Source organism: Marmota flaviventris, chromosome 5, assembly GCF_047511675.1.
Source record: "Marmota flaviventris isolate mMarFla1 chromosome 5, mMarFla1.hap1, whole genome shotgun sequence".
NCBI lineage: Eukaryota > Metazoa > Chordata > Mammalia > Rodentia > Sciuridae > Marmota > Marmota flaviventris.
In genome coordinates, this window is record NC_092502.1 from 88,248,024 (window position 1) to 88,275,828 (window position 27,805).

The 27,805-nt window shown below is 36.9% G+C and overlaps 1 protein-coding gene and 1 pseudogene across 6 annotated transcripts; both read right to left on the minus strand.

Moving 5' to 3' along the window:
* Positions 1-873: 873 nt before the first annotated feature.
* On the minus strand, positions 874-13,042 carry Rfesd (Rieske Fe-S domain containing). Of its 6 annotated transcripts, XM_071612397.1 has the most exons (6): positions 12,261-12,842; positions 11,478-12,159; positions 9,020-9,078; positions 3,071-3,246; positions 2,929-2,963; positions 874-1,162 (listed from the first exon to the last, which is right to left on the minus strand). In XM_071612397.1, exons 4-6 carry the CDS (start codon positions 3,243-3,245, stop codon positions 899-901), a joined length of 474 nt encoding a protein of 157 aa, XP_071468498.1. In that variant the 5' UTR covers position 3,246; positions 9,020-9,078; positions 11,478-12,159; positions 12,261-12,842; the 3' UTR covers positions 874-898. The 6 variants fall into 6 exon arrangements, with proteins under 6 accessions (XP_071468498.1, XP_071468500.1, XP_027783521.1 ...); XM_071612399.1 differs by lacking the exons at positions 11,478-12,159; positions 12,261-12,842 and adding an exon at positions 12,936-13,042; XM_027927720.2 differs by lacking the exon at positions 9,020-9,078 and having other exon boundaries at positions 11,478-11,623; positions 12,261-12,841.
* A 3,586-nt stretch (positions 13,043-16,628) lies between these two features.
* LOC114086418 (heterogeneous nuclear ribonucleoproteins C1/C2-like) lies at positions 16,629-17,476 on the minus strand (annotated as a pseudogene).
* Between the last annotated feature and the right edge of the window lie 10,329 nt (positions 17,477-27,805).

A 27,805-nucleotide genomic window follows, 5' to 3' on the forward strand; every position in this document is an offset into this window, starting at 1 on the left:
TATTCCAACAGGAAACATAATAATATATAGCAAAGGGCTATATAATATATATACATACATACATATATACATATATTACTATATATAGTAAGAAGTCTTTTTTACATACCACATTCACTATTTTTACAAATAACCAAGAGGCCAAGTAGGCCCCTTAGAATGTTAAGCATTATATTCGAACTCTTAATTTGAGCTTAAATCATGAAGACTGCCATGCATTGAGACTAGGTTCCATTCTTAACAGTACTGAATTCATAAGATACCCATTACATTCTACAGTGTGTTGCTGAGTTTTGCATAATTGGCATCCAGAGTGTTATTTTTAATACTTATGCTCTGTTATTCCATCTTGAAGCATAATTGGCATGATTGGCATCCAGAGCGTTATTCTAAATAGAATAGCACTGGACATAAATAATGTAGTTAAATCAGGGTGAACCACCTGTTGTGCACACATGCACAAAGTTTTCTAAAATAAAAAACAAAACAAAACAAAAAACTTTTATTTAATCTGAGCACAGTGGTGAATGCCTGTAATCCCAGTGGCTAGGGAGGTTGAGGCAGGATCACAAGTTCAAAGCAAGCCTTAGCAACTTAGTGAGGCCCTAAACAACTAAGGGAGACCTTGTCTCAAAAAATAAAAAAGAGATGGAAATGTGACTCAGTGTCCCTAGGTTCAATCCACAATACAAAAAAAAAAAAAAATTTGGATGTATTCTGTTGGTAATCCTTAAATCATACAAAATACATGAACTTTTAAACTCTCATAGATATGTGATTTTTAAAGATAAGTAATAATTGTACCTGTGTTGAAAAAAATCATCTTTGGTATGGAAGCAAAGTTATTGTAAAAATATTTCCACACATACACAACACTTTTCATTGTCATATATTTTTATCAGGAAGAACTCCGAATTACTTTGAAGTCTCCAGTGGCATAAAAATCAGAGTCACACTTAAAGGGTTCCTTAGAAAGAGTCACATAAATATTCCCATTATCCACTGTCACTCTATGAATCCTTTGCTTTATTCCTTTGGAGCACCACTTGGGTTTTGCCGATGGATCTTTAGGGTTTTTAGACTGGTATAATCCTTCTCCTGTTGCCAAAGTAATTTTGTATTTATGCCAGGGGCAAACTATACATGGTCGTCCATCAAAATCCTGGGGAAAGAAATAACTGATTTAATAGTCTGGACATTTCAAATGTTCATGATAACCTTGGACTTAGTATAAAATATATGCAGAAAAGCTAAGTTAAAGAACAGGTCAGCTTTTATTCCCCCTCCATTTACAAATTATTCAGCATAAAGCATAACCTAACTGGAGAACAGTCATTAAGTCCTTTTTGCAGTTGATTAGAAACCCAGTGTGTTAGAGCTCTATCAGAAGATGACTTGCTCAGGCAAATTATACCAAGACTGCAGCATTTTTATCTGTCAATGTCATCTCTACAGAAGTGGGGGAAAGGCTTCCAGCACTTCTAAAGGAACTTTCAGTAGCTGCTGGAAGAACTGTAAGTTCCAGATATGAATTCAGGAGGAGTTATTAAAAGCAGGAGTGCAAATGTTAATTGAAAAGCAATTTGTGATTCCAACTTTGTAACTGTGTCTTAGTGAGGTTCTTCTCAAACTTGAAGGAGAATGGGAATCATCTGGGTCTTGTTTAAATGCAGTGCTGTTTAAGTTCAGAAAGCTTACAGCATTGGTGCAATATTCTCCATGCCAATATTCTCCAAGACTTCTGGGCTGTGGATCACACTTTGGATAGCAAGGTCTTAAAGCTCTCATTATGAACTGAACTGGGGGAAATTCTGACATTATGATAAGTAGGTGCTTACATTTTTCCTCTACACAAAATTTAGAAATACTGATTTTTTCCCCCTCATAGCACCGTCAGCAAACACATTTTCATAATTTAAACATACATATGTCCTTTAACATGAGGACAGGTATAAACCAGGTGGATATCAAGTTAAATTCTGTTTTGTTTGTATTTTTTTCCTCGTGGTACTGAGGATTGAACCGAGGACCTCATGCATGGTAGGCAAGCTCTCTCTCTCTCTACCACTGGGCTACATCGCCAGGCACCAGGTCGACATCAAGTGTAGAGACAGTGAAATGCTAAGTTCAGGTTTGTATTTTGTGCCAGTTATAGATAGAGAAGTAGAGAGACAGGGATAGAAGAAATAAGGTGATTAGTTTGGAATACATGGAGGCAAAGGCAATTCCTCCATTATTCTTTAGTTAAGACTTCAAAGTGTAATTTCTTTAAAATTTTTAAGAAATATTATTTTATAAAATATATGCTCATTATAAAAACACACAAAGTATAAAGTAAAAAGTATATATTCTTTTTAATATAAAAATGAAATATCATTAGAAGTACTATTCTAGGACTTATAATTTTATCACTCACAAATACACTGTTTTTTTTTTTTTTTTTGTTCCTCTGTCCACTTACCAACTGGGTTATTTTAACAAATACACTGTTAACATTCCTCAATACCAGCACATATAGTTCTGCCTCATTAATTTAATGGTCATAGGTATTCCACAGCATGACTGTACTACAATTTACTTAATCAGCTTTCTATTGTTAAAATGTTTAGGTTGACCTCGATGTTTTGTTATAATACACAATGCTAAAATGAACCTTTCCTATAAAGAGACAAACAATGTGCAATTATATTCATAGGATAGATATCTCAGATTATAATTATTAGGTCAAAGACATGCATAGTTCTTATATTATCTGCAAAATGGTTTTCCTTACATTGTAGGGTTGTGAATACCAAAAATATCTGCAATTACATTAAAGGCCCTGAGATATAATTAAATCCAAATATACATTATTTTTGAATAAAGAATGAAATGGGAGAATGTAAATAGGAAACATCTGAGTTTTTTGAGAATAAATTCTATACATACCTCTATTTCTCCCAAATGTAAAGGTCCTCCTGAATCTGAAAAGTAATTGAATATTACATGTAGTCATTTAAAACCCTGAAATTTGATAGTTTTATGACTTATAAACACAATTTGTATAGAAAAAATAAAAATAAAATCTTACGATAACAGCGAATATCCATAGCATGATATTCTCCTCTATGGTAGAAAATGACCACTTCTCTGTCATGGACAACAGCTGTCATTCTTTCAGATTTTTTAATGTCATCTTCTCTGCCAACACAGACAGAAGAATATTCCTTATCTTCAGGATCTTGTACAGACCCATCAGGATCCATGCTAGTTGGGGTGGAGGAGGAAAGAAAGAAAATTGCAAATGGTCTATTTGACTACAACTCACAGAGACATAATAAGAGTCTGGGTTTCTTGACTAATGGGTGCATTTTCCTGTAACTATATGAAAGAAAACACTTAAAAAAATTCTTGATTATAGTTAGTCATTACTTGAGTTAGAGACTCCTTATGTCTGCCAAACTTAGAGAGGGCTCCCCCATTCTAAGGCTAGACTTGTATTAGATTAATTTTAATGCTTAAGATGGAAATTTCAGAACTACTAAGGCATGGATTAAAGATTTATGACTTCTTCACTCCCTATTAATTTCAATTCTAAACAACATCTGGTTACAATCTGCATTGTTTCCAGCCTTCTGCTGAAGGTAGCCTGAAGAGTCTTGAGCCCTTTGACTATGAAGGCTCACTTATTTTTGTCTATAGCACATAGCCACCTCTTCCAGGCACAACCAGAAAACTACTCTAAAATGAGCAGATAGGTATAAATGGAATTCTTTCATTTTCTTACCTTATATAAAAATTGTCATTACTACTTTGGCTTTATTTTGGGTATTCAAAGAGATTCTCCTCAATTAACTTACAGAAGGGAATTTGCAGGTATCATGTATTTTTTTTCTCAGCACAGATATTCAGTCTATTTATTTGAAAGTGATCCAAAAACCCTTTTATATACTTTGAGAATAATATATTCACAGATTATTAATTCCATGTTAGAAGGAAACATCAAGATACATCAGGGTCAGTGGTTAGGCACCTGAATACATCTGGCATAGAGCAGCTCACTCCACAATGCGGGCAACAGAAAAGGGGCTGCCTATCACATTATGATATAAGACCCTGCAGAACCTGGACCGTTTTCTTGGAACAGACCGACTTCAATTCCTTTATTATGTGACAGAAATTAAAAGTTTATGACAGATGAAAGAAATTAAAGTTTCATATAGCATCTAATCACAACCTACTTTTATCTTTGGAACACTGACAGACAAATTTTTCAATCTATTTAGGAGGAATGTAAGTTTGAAAACAAAAAGCAGGTAAAATTCTCAAGGAGTGGCTATCAATAATAATCTTTATCACAGCAGATTTTTAAAACAAAAAACTTGCAACAGAAGTTCTTCAACTTCTCTTATATAGTTCTCCTTCCTTGTTACAGATAGTCATTCATGATAAATAGTAGAATGTTAGATATTTATCAGTCATGACAAATATTTTCTGAACATCCACTATGTGATTGGCACTTCAGGAAATAAGACATAAAAGTTTCTGCCCTCCAAGATAAGTAGAAAGTGCCCCAAGATGGTCACTAATAGAACTTAGTAGTATCAGTGACCAAACTAGTTGGAATTGTTTTATTAAACAAAATTATCTAACTCATGAATTTTACTGTTTAAAAGTCTTACTAAACAGTAAAATTCATGAATTTTATTCTGAACTGTAATGACTTTCAAATAAACTATATAGGTTCTTGCTATCACCTATTATACATGCCTGCACATGCATGATTTTTTTGTGTATTTGTGTGTGTGTGCATTTGGGAAAGGTAGTTTATTCTTCCTTTCACTATAGTTTTCCAAGAATTTTATATTATCACACAACTAGCTACATTAATATTTTTGATAGATGGTGAGACTGATAATAAGTAAATGCATAAACAACTATACATTATAAAAGCCAAGAAGAAAATAAACTGAGTAATATAAGAAAGTAATGGGAAGGTGATTTTGCTAAGAATAGGCAAGAAATATAACCGAGATAATAAATGGTTGAAACCAAATGCAAATGAGTTGACATGCTAAGAGCTGGTAGAAGAAAATTCTAAACAGAAGGAATGGCAAATACAAAAACCTGAAGAAAAGAAAAGGCATGGTTAATCTGAGGAACAGAAAGGATTCTGGAACATAATGAGCAAGATTGGCATAAAAACACAAGACAGGTTGTGCAGTGCTGTGTGGGGGCTTTATTCTAAGAGCAATGGGGAGCTACTAAAGGATGTAAAGCATGATCTATTTTTAGACATGATCTATCTTTTTAAAAAAATGCCCTGGGTTCTATGGAGAATGAATTATAGCAGAAGAAGAATAAAAGCATGGGGATATGGGGGTGGACAGAAATTCAGTAGATAAAGGAGAATGGAAGGAAGGAAGGGGGAATAAGAAAGACAGTGGAATCAATCTATTATAACTTTCCTATGTACATATATGAATACACCACAGTGAATCTCACCATCGTGTACACTCACAAGAATGGGATCCTAATTAGAATAGATATATTCCATACTTGTATAATTATATCAAAATGGATTCTACTGTCATGTGTAACTAAAAAGAAACAATAATAATAATTTTAAAAAAGAACTAAAGCATGGAAATGAGAAAGTTACCTTAGTGGACCATGGGAGAGAAGGTGGCTTAGACTAAGGTGTTTCCTTTGTGGGGGAGAAAAAAGTAACAACAATAACAATGGCATAATGAATTACACTAAATGCCAGACTCTATTTTAAGACTTCATTGATTTACTTCTTCAATCCCCCAACATATTACTTTTTTGGTGGTGCTGGGGATTGAACCCGGGGACTTGTGCATGCGAGGCCGGCACTGTACCAACCCCCAACATATTACTTAAAAGGTATTATTTAATTTTACAGTGAGGAAACTGAGGCACAAAGAAGTTGGGCTGATGGAGTGAAGGCGCTAAATAAAAAATAAATAGAGATGGTTTCCAAGTTTTAGGTTTATGCAGTGAGGTGAACTGCTGTGCTGGTGACTGTGACTGTGATGGGAAAGACTGAGAAAGAATGGTAATTTTACAGCAAAGGAAAATCAAGCACTTGCTGTTTTTTGTACATACTGAATTTGAGGTGCCTAAGAGACATCTGAGTGGAGATATCTAGGCAGCAGTCAAACATAGGAGACTAAAATTGAGGATGACTAAAGAAAGAGAATCTTAGTAGTTTTCTAGTTATAGAGTTCAATGCAACCACTTAGGGAGCACAGATAGGGGAGAAGAAGGTCTAAGAAAATTCCTAAAGCACTTTAACATTTGAACATTTAGAGGTTAAGAGGATAAGAAGCTAAATAGAGGCAGACCACTAAGTGTGTATAATTTATTGCTAATCAAATTAAATTCCTTCACTGCTTTCTTATCTTTTCTGTATTTTCTTCAAATTGCAAGTAGGTGATAACACGCAGGGGTCATGGAGAGGCAGTTAAGGAGGTAAAAATCTTCTCTAATGCTGGCTACCTCTGTGTGTTAAACAATAAATGATATACATGAAGTAAACAACTTCCAAAACTTTGGTTTTCATTAAGAGCTGGGTCTACCCTTTTTTCTTTGTAAATTCACTTCATCCCTATACCACTACTCTCCTAGAAATTAAATACTGGTTAATATTCAAGTAAGGGCTTACATTTAGAATAGAAACACTATAACTCCTTTTCCCAATATTTCTAAAGTTTATCTTCTATTTCACTCTATAATGTCCTTTTGGCCAAATATAGAAATTAAAAGGTCAGGGAAAAAAAATAACCAAGTTCAAGAAATCTCTCAATAGTATTCATAGGGACAGACTCAGGGTTCTGGTTTGATCCAATCCTTAAATCAAAATGATGATTCAGTTTCAGTTCCATTTTAACAATTTAATCATTTTTTAAAGATTGATATGATTTTTTATACCTTTTTATACCCTGTATAACATTTAGCAGCCATTTTTCAAAATTCAAAGTTAGAGACATATTCAGCCTTAAAAATGGTATATGTGGGCTGGGGATGTGGCTCAGCGGGTAGAACACTTGCCTAGCATGTACAAGGCCCTGGGTTCGATCCTCAGCACCACATAAAAATAAATAAAATATAAAGATATTGTGTCCAACTACAACTAAAAACTAAATATTTTTTAAAAAAATGGTGTATGTGTACATTTCCAATCCCCAAATAACTCTTTGGTCATCTTACAAAACCTCACTAGATGTTCATGATAGATATAAGCCTTCTCAAACAAAATATAACTACAATTCTAAAGGTTGTGACAAGTCTAGGTTTTTATTTAATACTTTCATTTTCAGTTCCATTTTAACAATTTAATCATTTTTTAAAGATTGATATGATTTTTTTATACATTTATTTATTTTTATGTGGTGGGGGGGATGAACCCAGTGCCTCACACATGCTAGGTGAGCGCTCTACCACTGAGCCACAGCCCCAGCTACAAAAATTTAATCATTTAATGGATTCATTTAACCAGAATGGGAAACTACAGAAAGGCCTAGACAACCTGAGAGGAATCCAACCCTGCCTACTACAAGATAAGAAATTACATATGGAAAAGGAAAGGAAGTAAATAAAATGATGTCCCTTGTTATCTGTAGAGACTCAGGTGCTGTTAAACACTAAGACATTTGCTATGAAATGCTCATAGTAAGCATAATATACTTGCAACTGGGGTTGTGGCTCAGTGGTAGAGCACTTGCCAAGCTGTGTGAGGCACTGGGTTCAATTCTCAGCACCACATATAAATATATGAATACAATAAAGGTCCATCAACGTCTAAAAAACTTTTTTAAAAACATAATATACTTGTCTATAATTTAATGTATTTATCAAAATTATGGATCTCAAATCAACTTTAAATAAATACCGCAATTTTAAGAAGCTCATCCTTTATAATCAATAATCTCTTCAAATACAGTAATTTGTCATAACTCATAGAAGTTGGCACAAGGTACTTTTTTCCTTGATCAACAGGCCATTTAAATTTTATTTAAGTCCAAGGTTAACATCTGACCTATAAACACATATATCCAACTCTTTTAAAGGGGGCACTTGGACCTAGCTTAGAATGGTTCTGAACTATAGATCCAATCCTCTCCCAACAAGAAGTTTATGGAAGTGTCAAGGGGCTGCAGGCTTTTTGCAGAGGATTTTCATGATGGCTTCTCTGTTTATTTAAACCTATACAATGGATTAAAAACGTTACAATGTTAGAAGGAAATGAGCATAAGTCACTTTAAAAGCAAGTTTATAAAACAGAAATTATTACAAGTAAAGTCTCTATGTGAGTGTGTTAGGAGTAAGGTTTAGAAAAAGGGCATAGACCATTGTTTTGAGAGGGGTAGTTCTGAGCCATGTGGAAGACAGATATCAGATGTCATCATTAACTGGGCTCCAAACTGAGGTGGAGAGAGGAGCAGGGGAGGGAGGGCATTTGGGGAAGGGAGGAGAAGAGAGGGAAGAGAGGTGATGGGAAGGGGGAGGAGGAAAGGGAGAAGAGGAGAGAAAGTGCAAGCATATCAGCATGGAGAGGAAGAGGCATGAGTTTAATTCAATGTATAAAGGAAAGTATTACACAAATTAAGTTTAGGAAATTACAGGAGTATCAAATATGTATTCTGGAGTTTGCCCTGTTAATCCTTGCTCTAAGTAACCTAGTTGGTCTGGAGGTATATAGCTCAGTGGTTGAGGATATGCTTAGCATGAATAAGACCCTGGGATCAATCCCAACATGGCAAAAATAAAACAAACCTATAATTAATCTAATTATTGAAAAAAGAATAGAAAAATAATACAAACATTATTCTAAAAATTTATCTCACAATAAAAAAATATTGTTCTTTAGAAAAGATGATGAGTACCACAAGCATGATTTTCTATATTACTTATGACCATCAGGAGGCTAGAATATTATCTTTCTAAACAGTCACCTGGTTTTACTTGATTTTGGCAGGTACCCAAAATATACAAATTGCTAGGTGGTAGTATTTACCTTCAGAGTTGGGCGTGCAGCCTTTATTATATTTTGTTACAGAACACACAGAGGGGCAGCTATGATAAGAAAAATGAAAAAAGAGACAAATGAAATGAATGAGGAAAAAAGGCTTAGGAAAAAAAAGGCAAAACAATATGAATTTGCAACACATACAACCAACAAAGGATTAAGATGCAGAATATAAACTGGGCAGAGTGGCACATGTAATTCAGTGAGACCCTGTCTCTTAATACAAAAAAGGACTGGGGGCTGTGGCTTAGGGATTGAGTGTCCTTGAGTGTCCCCAGTACCAAAAGATGCTCAAACTCAGAAGGAAAATGCAAAGGAAATGCAAAGCAAAGACACAAATGGGACATTATTTTCCATCCCCCAGAATGGTAAAAATTACACCAAGTATAAGCAAAAATATTGAGCAACCACTAGTGATGACAAAAATTAATGCTCAGTTTGATACTACCCAGTAAAGCTGAACATATACCTAACCCAATAACCCCACTATAAGTATATGCCAGAGAAATGTGCACAGGCATACCAGGCACAAGAACAACTGTAACAGAGACAAGGAACTCAAAACCCATCAGGAGTAGAAGGAGTAATTTTTATGTTTACTCAATAGAATGCTATAAAGCAGTAAAAATGTATTGCTACATCAATTTAGATTATTTTCAAAAACAACTGCAAATGAAAAAAATTCTTAAATATTTCTAGGTAGACTTCCATTTTTATCAAGTGCAAAAGCAAGCAAAACCAAACAATATATTATTCATAAATAAATGCTTATAGGGCAAATTTGTAAAGAAAAGCAAGGGAGATGACAAACAAAATTTCTTAAATGTTTCAAAATATCTAGTCAGTTCTTATATTTGAAATTACTTTTGGGGGCTGAGGCTATAGCTCAATGACAGAGCACTTGCGTGGCACATGTGAGGCACTAGGTTCAATCCTTAGCACCACATAAAATAAAATAAAATAAAATAAAGGCATGCTGTCCATCTACAACTACAAAAAGAAAAAAAATCAAAGAGAAAATGTTAAAAAAATTACTTTTCAATATTTAAATTGTATCCTACTTTATGTCTATGTTGCAAATGACCTAAAACCCAAGCAAAAAGAAGAAAAAGTTGTACTTTATACCCTCATAGAATGTGCTTACACATAGATCATGAATGAACTATTTAAATTTTGTATAGCTTGTGTCAAAACTTATCACTAGAGGAAGAGTAGATGAAGTGTCCCGCCCACCCTCCCCCCATGGTGGGGGAAAAACAAGTATAGAAATACTAGTATTTAATAATACCAAAATACAAGAGATGTAAACTAACACCAAAAGTTAATTAAGCTTGTCCAAATAAAGTCCTTCCCTAAATTTCAGTTTCTTCAGTCTTTGCAAGGTTTGCCTCCAACCAATAAAAACTGTGGTGAACTTTAAAGGGACTGATAAGAAATGAACAGAGAAGGCTGGGGCTAAATGATAAAGGTTTCAGAGAATTACCATTACAGCCTTGCATTATGCTTAGGAAAGTATTATCTCATCCTTCAAATAATAGTTTCCTTTATGTGTCATAAGTGGTAGTCTTTATTTATGATATTTGATGACTATTTATAACTAATACTCATATTATTCTTAATTGAATACTGTGAATATCATGGTCCATTCAAACAATAGTGAGTCCATGTGTTCACTTTAATTACGGTTACTTTGATGAATTATTCATGTACTCCTACACATTGTCTCTATTTTAGTTTAAGATCTTTTTAAAACTTATTTTTTAGTTTTACATTGACAGACAAAATTGTATTTATTTACCGTGTACAACATGATGTTCTGAAGTATATATTTTCTGTGGAATGACTACATATAGTTAATAAATGCATTACCTCACATAATAATCACTTTGTGGTGCAAACACTTTACATCCATTCCTAGATTTTTTTTCAATACAGTATTTTATTAACTATAGTCACCATGTTGTGCAATGAATAAAAAGACAGCAGATTCTTAAATGAATGCACTTACACATAGAATGTGCTTACACATAGAGAAAATTAGTCAATTTAGACAGTTTGTGGGATAGGTGAAATTTTCCTTCTGAAAAATTTAACTCTTCTATTCCACTACTGTCTTCAAAAAACATTTTTTGGTCTGTCCCTAAAATTAAGTTTCTAAAGGTGCTAACTCCATATAAAGTTACAAACTAGTTAAATGGATCCTCAGTCACTATTAGGTTCTATTACAAAATAGGTAATACATTCAGATTAAATTTAAAGAAAAAAGGGCCTGGGGATATAGCTCATTTGGTAGAGTGCTTGCCTCACATGCACAAGGCCCTGGTTCAATCCCCACCACCAAAAAAAAAAAAAAAAAAAAAGATAAATTTAAAGAAAAATACTTTAACTCCATTAAGTTTCCATAAGACACTGGAGACAAAAGAGACATGAAATTAAAGGTACTTACTTGATATTCCTCTTGAGCAAGGACAAAGGTGCTTTTACTAAGTCTGGGGACTTGGCCCACACATTATCAAAATGTTTATCACCAGGGTGACACCCTTGCTTTTAGGTTCAGGCAACAGAAATGCCTTGGACAGTAGTTTTGTATCTCTTTGGATGACAGAATAACAATAGATTAAAAACAAAACAACAACAACAAAAAAACCCAGCTATCCTCCAGTGAGTGCCCACTGCTTGGCCTCTTTTCATATAGTAGGCTCAATGACTCTCACTAAATTGATGATTAATGATCGAAGATATGAGTAAGTACTAATTAGGTAGACCTACATTTCTTATAAAGCATGCAGCCTGCAAGTAAACCATCCTTTTAGCAATGCAAAGATTTACATCAGTTATGTATATAATGGTTATCTTTATATTGGTGGTATATACATGTATCAGGAAAAAAAGATGGTTCTGATTTTTTTTTTCTTTTTAATTTAGAAACGCTAATGTGTAAGAGCTGTAGCCACAAATGTTTAAAATGGAATACAAGCCTAATAAAGTCCTGTAGCTATTCCGTTCTGGAAACGGCCACCATCAGCTGGCATTAGCGCTCCATGATCACAGCTGAGCTCGACTTAAATCCAGGCTTTGCGTGATTTGGGGCGAATTGCTTCATTCTGCTGTGCTGCATAAGAAAGGGGCTGCCACATAGAGCATGGTGAGGGTTAAGTGCTTGAATTCACTTGAAATGATTAGAGCAGGGCCTAACCTCAGGAAATGCTTAAACTAAGTTGGTTCCTACCTCTAAGTCCTTTATAGCTCTGCCAGTTTGTCTTGAGCGACTTCAAACTGTATTTAACGTTTCAGTAAAGATGATCTGCAGTTATTAAGATCAAGCAGCAGGGCTGGGGTTGTGGCTCAGCAGTAGAGCACTCATCTAGCACGTGCGAGGCCCTAGGTTCGATCCTCAGCACAACATAAAAATAAAAGTATTGTGTCCAACTACTTCTAAAAAATAAATATTAAAAAAAAGAAAGAAAGAAGAAGTACTAGCAGCGCCTTGGATAGTCTGGTGGTTCAGATGCAATCCCATAGGCAGACTCCAGGAGACAAATATCTGGGACGAACAGGGCTGCAAAAACCCTAAAGCAGTTATTATTTTAGAGCGCACAAATGCCCAGAAAAATGTTTGAAACCACTAGGGCCGCAGGTCAGGGGTGAGGCCCAATTCCCAAGGTGAACAATGTCAGGGGGCCTCTGGTGCCTGCGCAAAAGCCTGCCCTGGAGGTTAACGGTTAACCAATGCGGAACCCCTGGCCAACGAGTTCGGAGCAATAAAGAGCAGAGGGCAAGGCACAGCACAACCGCCAGCCGTCGCCGCCGGAACTCCGGGCCGCCGCGGGCCGGAAGCAGCTGGCCCCGCGAGCCCCGCCCCGCGCTCGGCCGTCCAGCCGCGCATGGCAAGAAGAGAACTCACCGTTACGTCCTCGCTCCGCCTCGGCGAGACCCACCCGCTGTGTCCTCCGCGGGTTGCGACTGCGCGAGCCAGAGCTCTAGCCCTCGCGTCGCGCCTCCGCCGGGAGGGCGTAGTCGTCCACGTGACCCAAGAGTGCCCGCCCCGGGTATGACGACCCCGCCTGACATCCGCACGGCAAAACTGCCAGCACCTCAGAACTAACTGGCCGCCTTAATCATGTGTTTGACAAATGTGATCGGTTTACTTATTTGGTGCTTATTAACTCACTATATTTATCCAAATTTTAAATGCACCCAGCAATCGCTGTCTTAGGAATTTACCTATACAATATTTATAGAAGTTCTTCACGATGCATATAATCCATGTATAAGGATGTTTATTGCAACGAGAGAATAAGTATAGCTAAGTGATAATCAACCCAAGGAAAGGGTTAAATAAAGCACAGTAAGTCCTTAAAGTAATTATTCTCGGATATATCGACTGTTAAAAGGCACAACACAGAATATTATGTGTAGAGTACACGCCTTAGTGTAAAATTATTTATTGAGATTCAAATATGCTAGTGTGTACACAAACTTTTCTTTAAAAGGCAAAATAAATGTAATGGCTATTTGCTGGAGAGATGGAGGGTGTAGTTTTCCTATTTTGAACTTTGCATTTTTTTTCTCTTTATACTTACCTGAATTGAAAAGAAAATAAACAAATAATCCTCATATTTGTATTCAGGACTGGAAGCTAGATGACCCCGGTAGATTTTTTTATTTTTTTTTATTTTTTATTGTTGGCTGTTCGTAGATTTTTATTTTAAGTTTCCTGGATTATCTTCGTGCAGTGGTTCTTATCTATGCCTTATAGTTACCTGTGAGTTTTTAAAGTCATGATACCCAATCTGCCCCAGAGCACTGAAATAAAAATTTTAGTGGGGAGGGAGATACAATATATATCTTTTAAGTTTACTAGCGATTCTAGTGTGAACCCAAGGTTGAATGCCACAGCCTGTATTTGGTATACTTAGTACAAGTATCTCTCTTAGGGATCTTTGACCCTAGGTGTCCCAATGGTCTTAGGGTAGCTGAAATCTTGTCCATTTACCCCAGTGTGCTTTATAATGCCATCTTAAAAATAAGCCTTTACATGTAAAAAGTTAAGAAGTTCAGAATAATGGTTTTGCCTCCAGTGCTGGTTTCTTCTGATTCTGTTATGTTCAATATACTTTAAGGGTGATCAGTAATATTTTGTGGGATAATTTCCCTTTTGATCATTTGTTTCACTGATTGAAACACAAATGAACCATCTAGTTTTATAATCACCAAAGTGATAAGATATATTTATTATAATTTCTATTATCTGTTGGCTGTCCCAAATTATTTTATTTACACACGGAGAGTGTTATTAGTACCTAGTTTGTGTTATTGAAGGACTAAATAAGGTTTCCCATTTTTAATGAAAAGTGTTCTTTTTTGTTTTGGCATAATATGAGCATTAAAAAGTCCAGACCTTAGATCCATTGACCTAAAATCTGACTTTGAATAAACTCAGCTCTTTAGTAAATATACTCACATATACACACAAGAAGAATGAGAGAGGAAGGGAAACTTTCTGTCAAAAACATTAATGTAGTTAGTTATGTGATAATATAATATTCTTGGAAATCTATAATGAAGGGCAGAATAAACTACTTTTTTTTCAGTTCCCAGATGCACATGCAAAAATGCACAAAATCAGCATTGCAGTAATGCACATTAGGTGACAGCAAGAACCCATAAAGTTCATGTGAAAGTCATTAAAGTTCAGAATAAAATTCATGAATCTTACTGTTTAGTAAGGCTTTTAAACAGTAAGATTCATGAGTTAGTTAATTTCTTGCAATAGAATAGTTCTAACCAGTTTGGTCACTGATACTACTAAGTTCTATCAGGCACTGTCTTGTCTTTCTACTTATCTCATTGGAACCAGTTTGTTTCTTCCTTCTTTCTTTTTTTTTTTTTTTTTTAAATCTATTTATTTGTTCTAATTAGGTGTAATAACAAAATAATGCATTTTGATTCATTGTACACAATTGCAGCACAACTTTTCATTTCTCTGGTTGTACGCAATGTAGCGTCCCACCATACGTGCAGTTCATACATGTACCTAGGGTAATGATGTTCATCTCATCCCACCATCTTTCTTGCTCCCATACCTCCTCCTCTCCCTCCCCTTTGCCCAAAGTTTTTCCATTTTTCCCATGCCTTCCCCACCCCCCACCCTCATCTTTTTCTTTATTCTTACATTCTTTGCTTTCTGGTGTTTCTTACTTTGGCCTCCTAGTGCCACCTAGTGGTACATGGGGCATGAAGAAACTTTAGGTTGTCCTCTGAGATCTTGGCTTTTAGTATCTCCATGGATTAATAGGGACAGTTTCAAGTGTTCCTTCTTAACTTTGTGAGCCCAGCCCCTCTATACTGAGCATCAGGCTTTTATAGGTAGGGTTTTTAGGTACCATGCTCTTTTTTTTTTTGGTAGTGCTGGGGATTGAATCCAGGGCCTTGTGCATGTGAGGCAAGCACTCTACCAACTGAGCTATATCCCCAGCTCCCATGCTCTTTTCTACTTAGAGAAGTTAAAACATTGTCTTCACTAGTTTTGGGAAGGCACTTATGTGTTGCTGTTTTCACTAAGGAAGTTTGAAGGGTATACACACCCATGTATGTTTCCTACTCCTTTAAATCAGAAAACATTAATAATGTTGCTTTCATTAGGCCACTGTGACTCAAATCATAAAAGGGTGGCTTTAAATGTCATCTATCTTCTATGATTCCTAAACCAATGTGTCTACAGTCTACATTTGTTGTGAATGCCTACTTGATATTTTCATGTGGATATTGTGGCAAAGACAGTGGTGTTCCCTAAATAGCCCATCTACTTCCAGCTCTATGTGCAGTTTGTTGAGGCCCTGAGTTCTGGTCAGTTAGGCTGTGAGTGAAAATGTATTATGCATTCCTGGGCTGACCACAGAAGAGCTGATATGATATCTGTCCATTTGCCTCTTTTCTTTTTTTCCTGATTTAATAAGGACTTGTTTTTGATTTAAAAAAAAAAAAAAAGGTCTCAAACATCAGGCTGTTCATAAAAGTGACCCACAGTATCAACTTTAGAAAACAAAGACTACTACACTAACTATTCTTCTAAAGATGCACTTAACATGCCAGCTCTCATTCACAAAAATACATTGTTGTATTTGTGTTGAACAGTTCTACACAGGACTATTATGTGGGGGATAAAACACATACCTCTAACTCATTGCTGCTCTCAGGTGCTACAACTAAATGAGATTGCCTTTGCAGTTAGGGAAGCAACAACTGAAATCATGTATCAATGGAAAGAACTGTACTCCCTGCATAACAAGAGATTATTTTGGAGACAACTGATAAAAGCATATATTCTTTTTATTGTGAAGTCATGAAGAGGTATCAAAATTAAAAGCAAAAATTACAGGGTAAGACTTAACAAAACTGCTAGGAGCATCAAAAGAAGTGAAAATGGTACTAGACATAGGGCAAAATGAATTAATGAACATGGGAAGGACAAAAATAGGGAGAACAGTGAGCATGTGCTGAAGATACTAGGGAGAGGATCTGGTGAAATTTTGATCTTAGACAAGAACCTAGGTAAAGAAATAATGGGATAAGATTTCTAAACCCCACTATGTGTTTAAGAGTCATGCAGTTCTTCCTCTGCCTCTATTTGATCATTTTTGATCAACTCCAGCTGGTCATCCCCCATCTTCATTATCGTCATCATCCAATAGGTCCCCCTCCTCAGCAGAGTCATCTGTACCCTCCTCAGACTCCATCTTCACATTAGTCTCATTGTTCTTTAGGGAGCTGCTTGTTTGCTCTGCTCCTTTTCAATTTTTTTCCAGGCTTTCCAAAAGAGAATCCACTTTTTGTTTTATTTGGGTCAGCTCCTTCTTAATGGCCTGAAGGTCATCTCCTTTCAACTTTCCAGACTTCAAAGAAGATCCCTGCAGTCTGCCCTTCGAATTGAAGCCACTTTTGCCCCTTCAGGAGTTGTTTCCTGATACACGCTGGCATTTAGAGGGCACCACAGCCCTAACAATAATAGGAGGAGGAACTCATGCTGGATAACTATAAATCCTGTTATAATAATCCTGTTGAAAGTCATAGTCCAAGTTAAAAGAGGAGCTTAATAGAGGAGACAGAGAAGGGTGTTCTGGTATCGACCCGTACATCTCCACTGCAGATCATTTCACACCTGCCCTTCCTCTGTTCACTTTTGGTTCTGCAGCCATTAATATCCAAAACCTGCCAGCAATCATTCTGCCATCCTCTCTTGCTACACAACCCAAAGCATTTCTCTCATTTATATACTGGATGATGGCAAAAGCCCTTATGGACAGAACAACCCACAATTTTGCCATACTTTGAGAAGATTGCCTCCACATCAGACTTCTTGACCACCAGAGTGTTGAGATTCCCAATGAATACATGGGAGTTCATGGATGGAGGATCTGTCTTGTTGGTAATATTGCTAGTCATCATGGTTGATAAAGTTCCTCACAAAGGTGAAAGAACATCACCCAGGAAGGGTGTGCATCTGTTCTGAAGGCCCCTCTGGTTAATGCTGCTCTGGGCTTGGCATCCATGTTGCTACCAGTGGCCTCTTTTTCTATCACAAAAATTAACACCATCCTATATGGGAGAATCTCTACCAGCCCGAGGCTTTGAGTGATTATGTGGAACAAAGACCACATGCTTTTCCCCCTGATACACTTCCCCAGTTTCCACCAAGATGTGAAAGACATATAACTTAAGTGAAAAATAAAATTTTGTTGGTAAGGCATTGAAATTTTGAGGTTGTTATTATAACATAGCGTAGTTTAACCTGGTATCTCATGATAATATCCAATTTCACTGTATTTAAATTAAAATGTTAGTTTTCAATGCAAGGAAGTATTTATCAGCCAAGTTCCCAGATGCCCAGTCAAGGGCCAACCTTGCAAGCCAAAGTTTTTAAGGATGTTGGTCTCAGATAAGCTTTGTGAAGTCATTACTGCACAGGGGGAATAATGAAAAAGGAAATGCCAAGTCTCTAAATTAAACATATGCACACAAACTACCGCCTTCTCCCTTAGTGCTGTCCTTTTGAGAAAACAAACCACGTTGTGTACTCTCTTCAGGCATACAAAGGAGAAAGAAGAACAAAGAAGAAGCTGAGCTAAGCACATGAGGCGGAGTGAGTAAAGGTTAGAGATTTTAAGAGGTGAAACATTTTTTGTTCCCTCCTGACTTTTACGTTCCAGGTGAAACTCTTTTGAGTCCTGGGCATTAAGCAAATCATACATACCTGTTAATTAAGGGTGGAAAAGGGCATGTAAGCACTGAACACCAGGTAGGCTGCATTGAGCTGGAAGCGAGCCTTGGCTATTTGTTTCTGGCCAGGCTTAGCAAATATACACTGAGTTACTTGGGTCCAGTAGCAGACCCAAAGAGCTTTTGGTGATATGAATCATAGGATTCAGGCTCCTGCTTCTTGACCTTGAATGATGTTCAGGAAATTCACATTGGTCACATTTGGTCTCAGCAGAGTAAGAGAGACCTAGAGTCACTGGAGAGCAGACACAGATAAGGTAAAGACTAAATTATAGAACAAATATCTTTTGGTACTTTGGCCTTTTAACTTAAAGCAGTAGATAGAGTAATGTTTGCTGCAATTAGAGATATTGATAGAAATAAAACTAAAACTTCATATCTCCCCCACATGGGTCCTTTCCAGGATCCTGAGGTTCTAAGAGACACTAGTAATGTGCTCACATGGTTATCCTTTATACACACACAGAATATATAGAGAATATATATAAGCTGGATGCAGTGATGCATGCCTATAATCCCAGCAGTTTGGGGGGCTGAGGCAGGAGGATTGCAAGTTCAAAGTCAGCCTCAGCAACTTACTGAGGTCCCAAGCAACCCAGCATAACCCTATCTCTAAATTAAATATAAAAAAGGGCTGGGGATGTGGCTCAGTGGTTAAGTGCCCCTGGGTTCAATCCCTGGTACCAAAAAAAAAAAAAAAAAGAAAAAACTGTGTGTGTGCGTGTATGTGTGTAAATAATTTAAGAACAAACTAAAAAATGTGGAAAAGTTGTACAGGGTCACTCTATATCACAACAACCATTTCAGTGTATATTTCCAATCTGATGTCCATCAGCCTCTAATGCTTTAGTGTATATTCCTGCAAACAAGGACTTTCTTCTCATAATTGTAGTCATGAAATCAGAAAGTTTCTGATGGCATATTACCATCATTTAAAAATTTTTTTAGTTGTAGATGGATACGATACCTCTATTTTATTTATTTAAGGTTTCTTTTTTTTTTTTAAATGTTGTACAAACAGTCAAACTCAGTGCTTCACACATGCTAGGCAAGTGCTCTACCACTGAGCTATGACTGCAGCTCCAACATTATCACCCTTTAATTCCTCTTTTTTGTCTTTTTTAGTTACACATGACAGTAGAATGTATTTTGACATATCATATATAATGGAGTATAACTTCCCATTCTTGTGGTTTACATGATGCAGAGTTTCACTGGTCATGTATTCATATATGAACATAGGAAAGTTATGTCCAATTCATTTTACTGTCCCATTCCCATCCCCACTGTTCAATCAAGTGAACACCCCCACCCCTAGCCTATTGTAAGTTAGCATACACACATCAGAGAGAACATTCGGCCTTTGGTTTTCTGGGACTGGCTTATTTCACTTAGCGTGATAGTCTCCAGTTCCATCCATTTACTGGCAAGTGTCATAAGTTCATACTTCTTTGTGGCTGAGTAACATTCCATTGTATATATGTACCATATTTTCTTTATCCATTCATCTGTTGAAGGGCACCTAGGTTGGTTCCATAGCTGAGCTATTGTGAATTGAGTTGCTATGAACATTGACCATCATTTAATTCCTAAATCCAGTTCTGAATCAAGGTTACATTTAGTTGTCAGGAATATTTAGCCTCTGTCAATCTGAGATAGTTATTTGGTCTTTCCTTAACATTTAAAAACTTGACATTTTTGAGATGACATGCCATCCATTTTGTGGAATGTCTCTCAATTTGAGTTTGTCCAATGTTTTCTCTTAGTTAGTTTCAGTTTATACAAAAAGTAGAGACTAAACTTTGAGTACTGGTGGGCTGTAGAGCTACCTTTCTGTTCCTTTCTCCCTGACCAGAGCTTGCTTTACTCTACGACCTTGCCATCTACCCCACTAGGAACACCCCACTTTGAACTACTGTGCTCCATATCTCCCACCAAAGTCCCCCCACTTCATGACTGAAGTGTTTATGGAAAAAAGAGAAGAAGGAGAGAAATTGTTATAGTAATATGTTTTGGGAAAATGTATACAAATAACAATTTAACTTCAATTTGAGACCATTATCTCTTTTCCTTCTGTTGCAGGCACTTTTGGGGTTCTGGCTAAGGATATATTGAGTTGGAAATGAGTTTAGTTTTAGTTTAGTGGTATATACTTATATGGTTTATAGCTTCCAAGAGTATTCCTGCTGCCTACTGAGATGACTTTCTGTGTATGCCTACACCAACGTGAGGGCCAGGCGTCTATCAAAATGTGAATATGGACTGAAGCATCTGGCATGAGAATGATCTCTGAGTAATGGAGGAGAAGACTGATTTGAAATGGATTGAGCCAGAAGTTAGTTTGTGGAAATTTCTCTTATCAGATTTTTATTAAATTTATAAAAATTATAAGTATGAGGACCTTTCCTCATTGACAGTATACTTGAGGGTATATAATGTAAACTATAAATCCACCATGTGTCTTTCTTGATAGGAATTTCATGAAATAAAATACACCAGAATTCCCATGTCTAAAGTACATAAACCTGTACCAGGACTATAAACAGTGAGTTTGTTAATTTTGAAAAAGTAATGGTATAAGAAATATTGTCATTATAAAAATCATAAAGTGCACTACCAAGGAATACAGAGTGTCTAACTGGAAATTGTCCATGACAGGTTTGGGTAAGCAGCACTCTCTAGGTTGCTCCAAATTCCATTCTGCACTCTAGGTCAGAGAGGGAATGATGGAGGGACAAATCTTGTATTCATGTAACATATCCTCATTCTCAAAGTTATTCCATACAGTAGTGCTTGAGAAAGTGCACCTCAAGGCTAATGCTTAGCCAGTGTCACTGAAAATAGCCACTGAGACACAAGATTAGAAATACGTGCTCCTGAGAGAACTCTAAGTCAGTAGAGACTCTGCTTAATCAGATACAAAAACTCAGAATTGAAATAGCAATGAGGAGATTTTAATCAACAAGAGAAAGACATCTGGAGACTGAGGCCTCTACTTTCTCAAATTTTGAAACTTACAAGAAAGCATGATGATCCAGTTGCCTCTGTCTGAAATAAATACATAGGTGCTTCTCTTCCTACCCCTGAGATTGGTGAAACATGATGTCCAAATTTACCTCTCATGAAAAGATTTTTCCAAAATGAATTTGTACTTTCATAGGTCGTATATTGGGCTGTCTGCCCTGACTGACAGCCAGCCTGGGAAAGTTGACCCCCAGATTCTGTCCTCTTAGATCCTAAGCCTATGGGAATACATCTTTTCTTGGCAGTTGCTCCAGAATACAAACAGTTTGTTTCCTAACTTGGGTAGGTAGGTGAGAAGCCAATACTGTAATAATGTTCTGGTTCCTTCTAACACTTCAAATTCTTTGATGAATGAAATTCATCATGGGAGATGAATGATTAGCACCTCAGAGATCCTAACAGAGTGACCTATTCTAGGGGAGAGACAGGCTACAATAGGACCCCCTGCAGCAGAGACTGCTTAGAAATTTGGAAGGACTTCATTTTTTTTTTTTTTTTTTTTTTATACAAGGGCAGAAAAATTGCGTTTTGAACTTTGAACTTTTGATTTTTTGAACTTTGGTTTTTGGATTTTGATACCTTTGGACTTTCTCTTGCAATGGAATTTAATCTCTGAACATCAGTTTCTAATAGACCTTGTTTTATAATCCAGATATGGAAAAGTTGGTTTTTGATTTTCATTGTTTGTTTGTTTTTGATTAAGTCCCCCTCATCCTAACAGGGGATAGAGTCTAGGAGTAGTAGTTTAATTGAGGTCTCTCCACATGAAACCCCCCAGGGGTAAGGGATATACCTTCCTGCCTACCATTCTGCTGAGCCTGGTATTTCTGGCAGTGTGTGCCGCACTGAGTGTGTGCTCTATTTTTTTAATGTCAAGGTCTCCACATCTCTTGTGGGCACGCTTCAGCCCAGTGATCGACTTCACTCCCTCTTGTTATGGAATTGCTTAAGTTCACACAACTATTCCTAGGGAAGATTCCCAGTGTTTCTCACATATGTTCCTGGAGATTTTTCCTGTGGCCATTCAAGACGTGGCTTCTGATGCTTCTTCATCTGGTTTCCTCAGGTCTTAGTGAGCAACAGTGCTCCTGCCACATGCCCTTTAAGACAGTGTTTCCAGATTGTAAATATTGGAATGTGTTTTGAGTGCTTCAGTCCCCTCTGCTCTGCTACTGTTCTTTCTAGACTCAGCTGAGTTCCCAAAGGTTTAACTTGCTTCTTAAGTTGGTGCCTTCCTTTCTTTGTACATGCATTGTCAAAATGGAATGTCTGTGCAGACAGGATTTTCCTTAGCTGGATAATCCTAGGAGGAGGTGAACTGCCATTAGATCAACATCTAAGGCAGGCCTGAATTTGCTCTGCTATTGTCCACCTGGATTTACTTTAATATATGTCATCTGGTTAGCCCTAACTCAACACTTTTCTCTTGCCTGTTCCCTCAAGGTATAGGCCTCAACAATATGCATTATCTACAAAAGAGCTGTATCATTTTATAACTCATCTGTAATCTCTGAGCATTTAATCCTGATTATCCCTTCACTATCTGTCCAACTTTTCATAACCACTGTCATATGTGCCCTAGTCTTTAAAGGGATGATTCTAATGAATTTAGCCAGAAAGGTGGGGTTACAAACTCCATATGTGACTTCTGGGGGCCTGTATATATATATGTGTGTGTGTGTGTGTGTGTGTGTGTGTGTGTGTGTGTGTGTGTTGGAGGTGGGGACAATTTTCAAAGAAAGGTTATTGGGAAGATGGCAGAAGCTCCCAAAAGGTGTCCACTTTGGGATTTGTTTTGCATGTTGATTTGTGAAAAGCTCTGAGAAATACTGCTGCAAAGAGACCTGGTTGAGAATAAAGGAATAAACTAGAAGATATCATAAGGAAATACTCAGAAAGATCCAGAATGTGGGATATTTTATAAGACAACTGGATTAGTTTCTTTAAAAACCCAATATTGGGGCTGTAGATACAGGTCAGTGGTAAAGTAATTGCCCAGTATGCTCAAAGTCCTAGCACTACAAAACAAACCACCACCATGACCAACAAAAACCCACAATATAATTTTTAACAGGTCAGAAATATCTTTTTAGAATTAAAAAAAAAAACCCTAAAGAAACATCACAGTCAAATGAAATGTGCGAATTTTAATAAGATTTTTGTTCAAAAGAAAAAAGTCTATATGAGTTATGTTGAGAACAGAAGGGAAATTTTAATGTGGAGTTGGTATTAAAGGATATTAGAGAAAATTATTGTTGATTTTCTTAAGAGTAGTAATAATGCTTTTGTGTTTATGTAAGACTGTCTTAAGCGATGAATGCCAAAGTATTTAGAGGTGAGATACAAAGAGGTCAAGATGTTTGCAACTGATTTTTAAGTCATTTACCACCAACAACAGTAATTTATAAAAGCAAATATGACAAAATGTTAACAAGTGTTGAATTTTAGTGGTGAATATGTGGGCGTTCTTTTGTGTTATTCTTTCAGCTTTTCTGTATGTTTTTTAATAAAACGTTTTAAACGGAGAGAAACCTATTTAACCTAGTGTTCTAAACGTTTGGCTATGAAACTTTTTTCCCCTTATAATAATATACCTAAGCATCTGCTGCTTCACAGAGTACATTCTGGAACATATTTGCCTAGGGCAAGCTCTTAGTAACTACATTAAAAATATAATGGGCATGGTGGCACACGCCTGTAATACCAGCAGCTCAGGAGGCTGAGGCAGGAAGATCACAAGTTCAAAGCCAGCCTCAGCAACTCAGTGAAACCCTGTCTCAAAATAAAATATATAAAAGGGCTGGGTTTGTGGCTCAGGGGTTAAGCACCCTGGGTTCAATTCCAGTACAAAACAACAACAACAAAACAAAACCCTATATACAATAATGATAAATGATCAGTGAAAAATAAAAATCTTAAAGATAAAATACACTTCACAAACCCATCTCACTAGCTGAGAGAGAGCAAGTATAATGCTCTTAACACAGTGATATAACTTCATTGGTCAGAGGGATGAAAGGTCAAAGCTTACATAGTGATTCTGAAGGTAATATCAATTACCCAAATTCTTACTTTAATACAGCATTCAGTTAGATGGTACTGCTCAAATTCATCACCCAAGAAACACTACCTCTTCTGCCTCCAAAAGAAAGATCTTGGTAAAATCGGGAGGATTCATATGTGTCTGTTTGACACCATGTCTGTTGTCTAATCCCTGTCAGCTATGCAATTGTCTTGGGGTTTCATAAATATTTTACTAAAACATTCAAGGACTGGAACAATTTATGTGACAGACATTGAATTGATTTGGGCTTACTCACTGCTGTAACTGGGTCATCCTCTTCTCTGTCTCTATTTCCTCTTCTCTTAGGATGAACTCTTACAAATGAGTCCTGGAAGATTGTTTCTCACCAGTCCCACTGTTCCTGACCATTACATCTATGGTAAAAATTACTCACAGCCTCCAGGTTAGATGAAATAATTAGGACCTAATATTTTATCTCTATTTTTATGGGAGATAAGCTTAAGACCCAAGGCACTAGGACCTGAGGTGGCCTCCCTATGTAAGGGATGAGGTAATAAAGAGAACTCCATCATTCCTTATATTTATTTGGATGCCTTTAGAGAAAACAATAGCTCAAACTGATGAAACAATAACAAAATTTACTATTTCAATGATAAGAAGATCTGGGGTTGGATGGCTCAACCTTTGGTTAATTCAGCAACCCATCTACATCATCAAGAACTTGGGATCCTTTCACCTTTCTATAGTTCTAGGCTCTAGGTGTTGGCCTTATCTTATGTTTAATTCCCTTTTATGTAGGAAGACCAGGGGGAAGAATGGTATTTACATGGTGGTTGTTGTATTGGTCAATTTTCTGTTGCTAATAGTTTTTACAAAAAGAGGTTCACTTTGACTTACAGTTTTGGAGGTCCAAGACCGGTCCACACATGGTGATGGCCTTCTTGCTTGCAGTCTAGAGGAGGCACAGGGAATCACATGGCAGGAGACAAAGACCACATTGTACATTTGCCTCTTCTGGTCCCTCTCCCTTTTGTAAAGCCACCAAGATTCAATCATGACCCCAATGACCTTTTATAATCCTATAATGATATCATCCTACATGTTATAGTTGGATTAAATTTCCAACTTCTTAGGGGCTGGGGATGTGGCTCAAGCGGTAGTGTGCTCGCCTGGCATGCGTGCGGCCCAGGTTCGATCCTCAGCACCACATATAAACAAAGACGTTGTGTCCGCCGAAAACTAAAAAATAAGTATTAAAAACTTCTCTCTCTCTTTTAAAAAAAAATGTCCAACCTCTTAATACCTCACAATGGAAATTAAATTTCAATACATGAAGTCTTAGGGGACACACTCAAACCATATCCAAGGCACAGCAATTGTCTTAGATTTATTGCTGAAACACGTTCATCCTGAATAAACCAGAGTTCTGCTAGCAAGGCAGGAGGGTAATGCAGGGTAACTCAAAGCCTGCTGCGTTTCTCACAGCTGCTCCTGCATTGATGTTTGTGGGCATGAGGTTTCTCTAACATTTTCAACTTTTAAATGAAAAATGGCGGTTTCCTGAAGTTAAATGACATGCTTTAGGGAAATATAAGACATATCCCCAAAACATGATGTCTGTAGCCACATCTTGAACATCAGGTCACTCCCCAGGACTAAGAAGTTCCATATTCTAGCCTTGCATCCATGTAAATTCACCCTAGCCTGCCCTGGAAACACAGAAAGCCCCCACAACCAGAAGATTTAGGAATAAAACCTTGTCGTCATCTAATTTAGTACAACCTGAGAATATTATTTGAAGTGAAGATTCATGTTTTGTAACAAAATGACCCACAGAATGTAGTGGTTTAAAGAAGAAAGAAATGTATTACCCTCATACATAATCTGACCGGTTTGGACTGTCTCTGCCCCCATGAATTCAGATTGCTTTCATTTGATGTTCTGACACTCCCTAGCATCTTGTCCTCTTCTGCATGGTGGAACCCAAGTCCTTGCTACATGATATAATGGTCATGTCATTTGTTCTGTGGAGGAGTCTATATCTAGAAGGCATGAGAAATGAGTCTCTTGCTATAGTCAAAAACTAAGCAGGCTAGGAAATGCAGTCTCTGGTTGAGAAGAAGGAAAAATGGATTTTGGTGAACTGGCTGGTAGTCTCCTCCTTTCCCAACAAACGAGTTCTTTATTTGAATTATTTGGAGACTGAAATGATGAAAAATCCTGACATAATCATATCTCCCCTCACCCCCAATGCAGCCATTTTGTTTTTCAGGCAGCCATTTTCTAATCCAACACTGTTCTTCCTGACTCCTATTTGTGCATGTCCTGGCTGGGGTTCTAACAAACATGTAAGCTTATAAAGTAAGACCTGTTTCTTAAGTTGAACTTTTTGCTATTTTTAGATTACAAAAACAAAACAAATAAACTAACAAAACCAAAAAACAAACAAACAAACAAACAAAAAACACAGCTCTGCTGGTTATAAGCTGTAAGCTCTTTACACCAGGAAATGTATTTTTAGCCCCAATTCCATAACTGTGAATGATTATGATACATGCCTTTGAGGTTGTTGTGAGGATTAAATTAGTTAATGCTTGTAGAGTACCAAGTACACCATGCCTTCTTCATAGAAATATTATGTAAATTAATAAATTAACAACTTTAGCTATTATGATTATGATGACGTTAAATTGAGCACACAATGATTCATGAATGGAGAATCCAAACTGGAAGTGGTTCAGGCATCTGCTAATGGGGCACAAGGGGAAAGCTTTCATACGGTGAATGCAATCCTGGTAGAATGTTAAAGTATGTGGTTCAAGATACTATACCTAATGCCCAGTTGTCTCTTGTAATTGGCTGAGCTTAAGTTATGTTTTCTTTTCAATTCTTTTTTTTTTTTTTAATTTTTTATTGTGGGTTGTTCAAAACATTACAAATTTCTTGACATATCATATTCCACACTTTGATTCAAGTGGGTTATGAACTCCCACCTTTACCCCATACCCAGATTGCAGAATCACATCAGTTACACATCCATTGATTTACAAATTGCCATACTAGTGTCTGTTGTGCTCTGCTGCCTTTCCCGTCCTCCACCCTCCCCCCTCCCCACCTCTCCCCTCCCCTCCCCTCCTCTCTCTCTACCTCCTCCACTGTATAACCCTGAGGGTCTCCTTCCATTACCATGCAATTTCCCTTCTCTCTCCCTTTCCCTCCCACCTCTCATCCCTGTTAAATGTTAATCTTCTTCTCCTGCTCTTCGTCCCTACTCTGTTCTTAGTTACTCTCCTTATATCAAAGAAGACATTTGGCATTTATTTTTTAGGAATTGGCTAGCTTCACTTAGCATAATCTGCTCTAATGCCATCCATTTCCCTGTAAATTCTATGATTTTGTCATTTTTTAATGCAGAGTAATACTCCATTGTGTATAAATGCCACATT